The following is a 9,811-nucleotide window of genomic DNA, read 5'->3' on the forward strand; positions in this document are numbered from 1 at the left end:
CGGTGTAGGTAGGCTGCGCCGAGGTGGGGGCCTCGGGCGCAATACGACCGAGGTAGTACTTTGGTTCTTGATCAGCGTTTGGCCGTTTGACCGTCGCGCGGGTGTGGGCGGCCAGGTTGCTTTTTCCCTGGGGTAGATCAAAGGGCCACCCCTCCTGGGCGTCGCCGGTTTTCGAGGTTGACATGATTAGGGACCCCGTACTTTGCACCGTGCTGTGATTTAAACGCCGCGCCCGCTGTAGTTATGGCGATGCGACGTTTGCGTCTTCGCAGCGCACTTCAGGAGAGGAAATGTCGTCGTTTCGGCGGGAAACCGGCTACAAGTAGCGCTCCATTGGTCTCTTCCACTTCTTGGTACCTGCATCCGCTTCGACCCCCTCTTTGGGTGATTTAGCCTAGCACGCCCCACCTCCCAAGAGCTCGGTAAGGATGGCTTCCCCTCCTTCGTTCTCTCCTTCGCCTCCTCTTTCTGGGGCCGTCGACGAGGAGGTGGCATTGGCGAGCTCCCGCTCGTCGTCCGAGGAAAGGGCCACCAAAGCCCTTGAATCGCTGATGTGGCCACACGATCTCGACTCCACCGTGAGCGAGTCATCGCTTGGCCTCCTTCGGGATCGTTACGGTATCCCGGCGGAGTTCACGCTTGTTGCCCCTGAGCCGGGGCAGCGGGCGTATGATCCCATACCTAAGGGCTTTGCCCTAACCGTGGATGCCTTCGAGGCCGGGCTACACCTTCCATTCCACCCCATCATAACTTCCTGCGTCGCGTGGTGGCGCATCTCTCCTTATCAGATGGCGCCGAATTCTTGGCACTATCTGGTGGTGTTCCTCGGGGAATGCTACTATGCCAAGGTCACCCCGAGCCGGTCTCTTTTCCTCTCCTGTTTTCGTCTGTCCAAGGGGTCGGGGGGCTATTACTTGTCCGCCCGACCGGGTTTCCGGGTCAGCGGGGCTCCTTCCAACAACAAGGGGTGGAAGGAGCGCTTCTTCTATGTCTGTCATCCGGAGAGTTGGAACTTCGGGCTCCGGTGGGCGGCGCACGCAGTCGATAATACTGCCCCGGCCTTGGATGAGGGGGAGCTCCGAGCCCTTCGAAGATTGAAGGAGATCCTACCATCCTCTAGAGTCATCCGAAAGATGACCGAGGCGTGGTTGGTTGAGGCGGGCTTGAGCCCGGTACCTCGAGGTATGCCTTGAGAAGGTGGCGGTGGGCCTTCCCGTTTTATTTTTCTCCTTTGGGATACTAACCGGGGTCGATATGCTTGTGCAAAGATGGTGAACCTCGCTGTGGTGCATGGAGGATGCGTCCCGTGTGTCGCATCTCCGCGGCGCCAGGTCGGCCTGGGCATCGGCACCAGAGAGGCACCGGTGGAGCTCGAGGTCGTCCGTCCTCGAAAGAAGGCCAAGGTCGTTGCTTCGAAGAAACCGACTCCCCCAAGGGCTCAGGAGAGCGTGGGGGCAGCGGAGTCGGGCTCGCGGACAGGCAAGGACGAGGTCGGGGCGAGGCCGGCCCGAGCAATGAAGTGGCGGGGAAGGCGCCTAGGGAGCCTTCGATCCGGGACTTGTGTCGTCTGCCCGCGGGGCCGCCGAACGACTCCTATCAGGCGCGCCTGATGGGTGAGCTTACAGAGGGCCAGCCTTCCGACCGGCTGGTAGCACGCTGGGGTGGACTGACCCGCAGGACCCGGGTGTGGGCCGACGGGGAGACCGCGGCCGCGTTCATCCGAGGAGGGCTGCATCCCGACATGGCTCGGGAGATGTATACCATGCCCTCGGACGTACTGCTCAGTAAATCCGTGAAGTCATTGCTGTGGGTAAGCGTCCAGTCGTTGATTTCCGGCCTGTGGTTTGTCCGAGGATTGTTCTGACTTTCCTTTCGCAGGGCCAGCACTATGCCATGGCGTTGGCGGATCGCGTACGCGATGCAGGTCGGGCGCTGGGCATCCTGTGCGACCGGAATACCGAACTACGCAGGCAGCTCGAGGAGGTTCGCTCAGGGGCGGCACCGGAGGTGGTCGCGGCAGCCGAACAGCGCTCCTTGGAGCTCGAGGCGGAGGTGACGCGCCTCCGGGTTGAAGCGGGGGCGGCCGACCAACGCTCGTCGGCGCTGGAGGCCGAAGTCCTTCACTTGAAGTCCGAGGCGAAGGCGGCTGAGGAGGAGAGAGACAACCTCCGAGGGATCCTGGGGGGGGCGCAGTCCGAGGCTTGCCTAGCCCGAGGCGAGGTGGCCATCCTGACCCAGCGGCTGGAGGGAGCCCTGGCCAGAGAAGGAGAAGGAAATAATTGAAGCTTATAAGCGGTCCTCAGGCTTCCAGCTCGGGCTGATTCAGTCGGGGCAGGTCACCTACGAGTACGGGTACCGGATTGCCCTGGGCCGGTTTCAGACGCGCCATCCCGGGCTGGAGGTCGAGGCGGATCCGTTTGTCTCGCACCCCGAGGACTTGGATGTGGATATGCCAGAGGAAGTTCCTTTCGATGATGGCGTCGGGGGTTCCGACGATTAGGATTGTGTCGAGGTCGGCTTGGCTGAGCTGTTATCGAGTCCTGTAACCTTCTTTTGTAATCTTCGAGTTCTGTCGCAGTTGAGTCTTGTAATTCCATGCTTCAGAAATAGAGAGGTCTTTTCCCAGCATGTCTTTAAGCTTCAAAAATTGCAAAGCTTCGACTTGGAAGAGAAACCATGGGTATCGACCTCAGAGAAAGAATTTTTTGAGGTTCTGGACGTTCCATGTTCTCGGTAAGGGAGAACCGTCCATCGCGGTGAGCCGATGGTGCCCGGTCGGACCACCTTGGTGACCCGATAAGGTCCCTCCCACTTGGGGGCCAACTTCCCCCTCGTTCGGGTCGGGTCACTGACCTCAGCCCTTCGTAGGACTAGATCGCCTAACCTGATCGGTCGGGGTTGCACCTTTCTGTTGTAGATCCTTACAACGGCTCTCTGGTGAGAGAGTGCCTTTAGGTGCGCGTCGGTGCGTCGCTCCTCGAGCACGTCGAGGCTGGCGCGAAGTCCCTGGTTCGAGGCTTCCTCGTCGTAGCTCCTTGTCCGAAGCGTGGCGACAGCCATTTCGGGTGGTAGGACGGCCTCGGTTCCGAACGTCAGGCTGTACGGGGATTCTCCGGTCGTCGTCTTGGGAGTGGTGCGCAGCGACCACAGCACACTGGGGAGCTCGTCCGTCCAGGTCGATCGGGCCGCAGACACTCTTCGTTTGAGGCCATCCAAGATGGATCGGTTGGTTACCTCGGCCAACCCGTTTCTCGAGGGTGGGCCACCGAACTGAACCTCAGTTGAATGCCATGACCAGCGTAGAATTCCCGGAACCTTGTGTCGGCGAACTGAGGTCCGTTGTCAGTGATGATGGCCTTTGGCAACCCGAACCGAGTTACCAGGTTCTTCCACACGATTTTCTCTATTTGCTGTTCCGTGATCGTCGCCAGTGGCTCGGCCTTGACCCACTTTGTGAAGTAGTCTACTCCTACAATTATGTACTTCTGCTATCCAGAAGCCGGCGGGAAGGGGCCGAGGAGGTCCAGCCCCCACTGCACGAATGGCCATGCGCAGTCGATGGGGCTGAGAGGGACCGCGAGCTGTCGAGGTGCGCGGGCATGTTGCTGGCTCGACCGGCACCGCTGTACGTAAGCTTTCGCGTTCCGGCACATGGTCAGCCAGTAGTAGCCTTGGCGGAGTATTTTGTGCGCTAAGGTTCTCCTGCCGATGTGCTCGCCGCAGACCCCCTCGTGGGTTTCGGCTAGGACCGTCCGGGCTTCGTCAGGCTCCAAGCATCGTAGGAGGGGATAGGTGAAGGACCGTTTGTAGAGGCAGTCACACTCCTCGGTGTACCACGCGTGCGTGCGACGCAGGCGCCGAGCCGCGCCTTCGTCGAGGGGAAGGGTTCCATCCCTTTTGAAGCGTAGTAGCTCTTGCACCCACGTGATCGGCGCGCTGCTTGGGGCCGTCGTTGCTATTTCGATGGTGCGGGCAGGGAGTTCCTCAATCTCCGTCCCTACTTCAGGGGTTGGTCTCGACGCCAGCTTGGCCAGCGCATCGACTCGCTCATTTTCTTCCCTCGGAACATTAGACAGCGTAAAGTAATGGAACTTGGCGGTTAGGTCCCTTACCCGGGCTAGGTATTTCGCCATGGTTGTGTCCCTAGCTTCGTACCCGCCGTTGAGCTGCTCGGCCACCAGTTGCGAGTCGGTGTGGACGTGTATCGCGGCCACCTGCATCTCGAGGGCCAGCCTCAGTCCTGCTAAGAGCGCCTCGTACTCCGCCTCGTTGTTGGTAGCTTTAAACCCGAAGCGGAGGGAGCGCTCAAACGAGCGTCCGTCGGGGGCGAGGAGTACCAACCCTGCGCCGGCACCCTTTGAGTTGGCCGAGCCGTCGACGTGTAGGGTCCAAGCCTTGGGAGCCTGCTCGAGATTTATATCTTCCATTCGAGTCAGCTCCGCGATGAAGTCGGCTACCGCCTAGGCCTTAATGGCGGTCCTGGGCAGGTATCTTATGTCGTGTTCGCCGAGCTCCACCGCCCATTTGAGGAGCCGTCCTGCCACATCAAATTTTGTTAAGACCTGCCGGAGAGGTTGGTCGGTGACGACTTCCACCGGGTGTGCCTGGAAGTAGGGGCGCAACTTCCGAACCGAGAGCACCAGGGCAAGCGCGAGTTTCTCTATCGGCGGGTAACGTTCCTCAGGTCCACTCAGGACGTGGCTGACGTAGTAGATCGGGAGCTGTTGTCCGGAGCTTTCCTTGACCAGGACAGAACTGACTGCATGCGGGGAGGCCGCCAAGTAGAGGCCCAGCCTCTCGCCGGGGGAGACGGAGGCGAGCCGGGGAAGGCTGGCCTGGTGCTGTTTCATCTGTTTGAAAGCCTCCTCGCATTCCGATGTCCACTGGAAGTTCTTCGGGCTTGAAGAATGAGAGGCAACGATCGCCCGATCGGGCGAGAAAGCGAGACAGAGCGACCAGTCGGCCGTTAAGTCGCTGCAGGTCTTTAACCGTCCGGGGGGACTGCATATTGATTATTGCCTGAACCTTCTCCGGGTTGGCGTCGATTCCTCTCTGGTGTATAACGAACCCGAGGAACTTCCCAGAGGTGACGCCGAAAGCGCACTTTGTGGGGTTGAGCCGCATGCCGAACTTGTGCAGCGTGGCGAAGGCCTCGGCCAGGTCTACAAGGTGTGTTCCGGCCTCTCGGCTTTTCACAATCATGTCGTCCACGTAGACTTCCATGTTCCTCCCGATCTGATGGGCGAACATCTTGTTTACTGTCCTCTAGTATGTGGCTCCAGCATTCTTTAGCCCGAACGGCATGACCTTGTAGAAGTACACCCCTTGACCGGTAAGGAAGGCCGTGTGCTCTCTGTCTTCGGGCGCCATCCTGATCTGGTTATACCCTGAGTAGGTGTCCATAAAAGAGAGTCGCGCGTGGCCGGCCATCGCATCGACCAGCTGGTCGATCTTTGGGAGGGGGTAGCAGTCTTTAGGGCATGCATTGTTGAGGCTGGTATAATCAACGCACATCCTCCAACTTCCATTGTGTTTTTTCACGAGGACTACATTGGACAACCATCGAGGATATTTGGCTTCTTCTATGAAGCCCGCGGCTAAGAGCCTGTCCACCTCCTCTTGTATTGCACGTTGTCGGTCAGGGGCCTGGCGCCGAGGCTTTTGTTTCACTGGGCGAGCGTCAGGCGGGATGTTGAGGTGATGCTCCGCGACCTCTGGATCGACACACGTCATGTCTGACGGGGACCAGGCGAAGACGTCGGCATTTTCCCGTAGGAGACCGATGAGCTGCTCCCGTTCCCGCTCGGGTAGCTCAGATCCGACCTTGACTGTCTGGTCCGGACGAGCTTCTCGCAGAGGAATGTCAACAGTGGATCCCCTCGGCTCGGGGTGGGGAGTCAGTTTTTTTGCTTCCCGCGGGTCTTCCAGGGACGCCTCGGTCCTGGCTCTCTTGCCCAATGTAACGGAGGTGAGGTAGCACCGTCTGGACTCTCGGGGGCTTCCTGTGACTTACCCAACTCCCGCACGGGTTGGGAACTTGATGGTCTGGTAGTAGGTCGAGACGACGGCTCTGACCTTATTGAGGGTCGGACGACCAAGTATGGCATTGTAAGCAGTGGGGAGGTTGACCACCAAGAAAGTGGTCATCACCGTCTTCGACCTTGGTGGGGTCCCCAGGGTCAAGGGCAAAGTAATAGCCCCCAGGGGCGATATTGAATCTCCCGTGAAACCGGTGAGCGCTGAGCACATCGGGCTTAGATTTTCCCTGGCCAGGCCCAGCTTCTGGAAGGCATCGAAGTAGAGTATGTTGGCCGAGCTCCCCGTGTCGACCATGATCCTCCTTATTTGCGTGTTGGCTGCCCTAGCCGATATCACCAAGGCATCATCGTGGTCAGGTCGCTCGGCAGCTCCGGTGGGGAAGGTGATCTCGGGCTCGGGCTCATGTTCCGAGGCTTCGTCTGGAGCGGCTCGGGCATACGCCTTTCGGCCCGACATGGAACCTCCCCCGGATGCGGGGCCCCCGGCTATCACATCAATGTGTCGCTCGACGGGGCCCTCTGGGCGAGGCGACTGCTCTTTGTTCGGCCGGAGGTACTGGCCGAGATGACCCCTGAGGATGAGCTCCTCGATTTGTCTCTTCAACTCGTAGCACTGCTCAGTGTCGTGCCCGTGCTATCGATGGAATCGGCAATACTTCGAACGGTCTGCGAGCTCCCGCGGGTTCTTCATCGGGTGAGGGTCCCTGAGGAGCCCCTTTCCCCTCTCGTGCAGGAATATTTCAGTCCGGGAGGAATTCAAGGCGGGAAGAGGGGGCCTCAGGTCAGGTCTGTCTAACTTTCGCCGAGAGGTGGCGGGTTGTTGCTGTCGAGGCGGCTCTGACTTGACCTTTTTGTGCTCCTCCTGCTTTCCAGCCATCCAGGTTTCCGCGGCGATAAACTGACTGGCGCGTTGGAGCATCTCGGGAACCGCGGCCGGGGGCCGCTCTACGAGCGACCAGAAGAACCTGGAGGGGCGCAGGCCAGTCATGAAGGCCTGCATCAAGAGAGAGGGGTGAGCATCCGACAATCCATGGATTTGTGTCATAAATCGGTTCACAAAATGGGAGAGGGGCTCATCCTCCTTCTGGTTGAGCCCCAGGAGCAACGCCATGGACGGCTTTGGTCGGGCGTATGCCAGGAAGTTAAGCTCGAAATCCTTGGCGAGCTGATCGAAGGAGGCGATGGTCCCCGGCTTCAGGCCGCTGTACCACGTGCGGGCCGGTCCCCGCAGAGTCGTTGGGAACGCCCTGCACATCAGGGCGTCTGAAGTCCCGAACAGTGCCATCTGGGCGCGAAAAGTGGCTACGTGGTTCGCTGGGTCGGCGGTGCCGTCATACGCGTCCAGCGAGGGGAGGCGGAAGTGCGGCGGGATCGCCTGATCTTGTATCTCGGGGGTGAACGAAGATCCTTGGTGCCCGTCCGTCCCGAGCTCTCCCCTTGACTTGCGAACCTCCTGTTGTACCTCGTCAAGCCTTTGACTGACGAGGCGCAGTTGAGTCCGTAGGGCATTTGTCGAATCGGCGGTCGGAGCCTCGGGCTCGGGACGGCTCATCGTTTCTTTTGCTTCTCGGCTCCCGGGCCGAGCTGCGGGGTTTTGAAGTGAGATGGGGGGCTCAGGAAGTGGTGAGAGCCGAGTCGCGTGCGGAGGAGTCGCGTGCCGGGGGCGACAAGCCTGGGTCATTGAACAGTCGCCAGTAGCGTTCTGATACCGCCGCGGGGCGTTCGTCGTGGGTTTCATCATGTGGGGGATGCTCCCCCAAGGCGGGGAGCTCAGCAGCTGAGGATCCGCCGAGGTGGATTCGTTGATCGCCTGACATTTGGAAGGCCCTCCTTCTAGCGCCAATCTGTTACGGATTCGTAACTTTTTTAGCCGTGACCTCGGGGTCGACGCGGCTGGTTCCGGGCTCCGAATGGCTGGGATCAGACGTGGCTTCCCTCGGGGTGTTGTGGTGGCTAACACAGGGGACCTGGCTGGAAAGTTCTGCGGCGCCAAATGGATTCAGCAGCGATCGAGTACCTGCACACAGGTCGGGTCGGTTGCTCGGCCCGACCCCTTCGACGACCAAGTTAGTGATGGGGGAGAGGAGTTTTTTTTTAGTCCCCCCTTGCCCGTGGGGAGCCAAGGGGTATTTATAAATGGGTTTGATGTTACCTGATGTGCCATCCTGTCGGGGCAGGGTCATACCTCTGACGGCGTCTATCGTCGTCATGGACGTTGCGTGGGAGGCCGAGTCGCCGTAGGGCATGGGGGTGTCAGTCAGCGCCTTCGCCTGCCTCGACCGGCCCCGAGGGGTCAGCCGAGGAGGTTGTTCGGGTACGATGGGTGTGGGTGCGTGTCGTGTCGTTGTTAATGCTCGTTCTAGGGCAGTGTGCCGCCCAGGGTATCCGACGTGGGGGTGTATTACGTCAAATTTGGGATGTTACGTCAAATCAATTTTTCTTACCCCTATCATAAAGTAATCACTAAACTAATCAAATTTATTTAAATAAGAGATAGATGAGTTTTTATTTTTTCCGTGTGTAGAAACTCACCACAAGTTTATATAATAAAAATACGGATTATCCTTGATGATAAAACATCTTGATTGAACCAAGAGCTCTAATATCAATTTGATGTAGGATGAGAATTTTTTGATAATATAGAAACATAAAAGAGAGAAATAAAAGATAGTAATTGAAAGATAGTAGAAAAATAATTAGATAAGTACTATACTCGCTCTAGCTTAAAGAGAACACATTATAAAGGCTCACACGTGAATAATAGAATTGTACCAAATGTAGTCTCGTACTACTCACACTCAAGTAGGAAACTTATTTCTGATTGATTCACTCATTTTTATAGGCTAAGTACAATCAAAGAAAATAAAAATAAAAATAAAAAATTTATAATTAAATCAAATCAAATATATTGTTTGATTTTTTATTTAAAAATATTTTTATTGATATGTTTCTATTATCATAGAGATAAATCTTCATAAAATCTTTTATCAAAATTTAAAATCTTAAATCACAATCTTGATTTCTTTTAAATTCTTTGCTTTTTTTGATTAAACTAAAACTAGATAGTATAACTTATGATATGTAAAATAATCTCTAAATTAATTAAATTTATTTAAATAAAAGATAAATATGATTGATTCTGCATCAGTACTGCAATTCGAAGCCAATTTTAGATTTTAATATTATTGAAATCTCATTAAAATTGGTTTTTTTTTTTTTTTTGCTTTGACATGGGCGCCACCTTTCAGAAGGTACGTGGGAAACTGGACACTTCCCATGCACGTAATGTTACTACGCTGCCCTGCTCGGCTTCTATTACGTGTTCTTCTTCCTCCATTCTGCTGCTATTCAAAAGCATGCATTGTAGCCTGTCAGACACCTGCACACATTATTAACGCGGCTACAAGAATCTCTCGTGAATGCATCGATACCATATCCCATATATTAGCTGCGTCGAGACTTTATAACGCAAGCAGCAGTCAGTGATCAGTCCCAGCAGCATCACGGGAACCCCATTGTAGAGAGAGATATTTAAAGCGGGCATGGGGATGACGGGAGGGCGGGCGCGGGACCAGCAGTTCGCGCATGTCGATATGTGTGCATGCAAGTGCGGGACTTGCCTTGCCTCCGCTTACGTAGCTTGGCATCGCATATCATAATAACATAAACCGCAATATAAAGAGGAGAGAGACCAGAAAAAAAAAAGTAAAAAAATAATGGGTGATTTTTAAAAAAATCTTTAACTTTCAGAATTTTCTCTAAAGCATCAACTT

The 9,811-nt window shown here is 56.0% G+C and overlaps 1 protein-coding gene across 1 annotated transcript; it reads right to left on the bottom strand.

The window, feature by feature from the left end:
• Positions 1 to 5,265: 5,265 nt before the first annotated feature.
• LOC135673925 (uncharacterized) lies at positions 5,266 to 7,149 on the bottom strand. The gene is made up of 3 exons (XM_065183325.1): positions 6,695 to 7,149; positions 6,014 to 6,610; positions 5,266 to 5,494 (listed from the first exon to the last, which is right to left on the bottom strand). Exons 1-3 carry the CDS (start codon positions 7,147 to 7,149, stop codon positions 5,266 to 5,268), a joined length of 1,281 nt encoding a protein of 426 aa, XP_065039397.1.
• Between the last annotated feature and the right edge of the window lie 2,662 nt (positions 7,150 to 9,811).

The sequence above is a fragment of the Musa acuminata genome, chromosome BXJ1-5, assembly GCF_036884655.1.
Source record: "Musa acuminata AAA Group cultivar baxijiao chromosome BXJ1-5, Cavendish_Baxijiao_AAA, whole genome shotgun sequence".
Taxonomy (NCBI): Eukaryota; Viridiplantae; Streptophyta; class Magnoliopsida; order Zingiberales; family Musaceae; genus Musa; species Musa acuminata.

Excerpts from the sequence above, each read along its gene's own strand:
- LOC135673925 (XM_065183325.1), bottom strand. The coding sequence starts at position 7,149 with ATGGCGTTGCTCCTGGGGCTCAACCAGAAGGAGGATGAGCCCCTCTCC. Across the intron at positions 6,611-6,694 it reads GAGCTCGCAGACCGTTCGAA|GGGTCATCTCGGCCAGTACC; the intron begins GTATTGCCGATT and ends GCTCATCCTCAG. Across the intron at positions 5,495-6,013 it reads CCAACCCGTGCGGGAGTTGG|CCTCAACAATGCATGCCCTA; the intron begins GTAAGTCACAGG and ends TGATTATACCAG.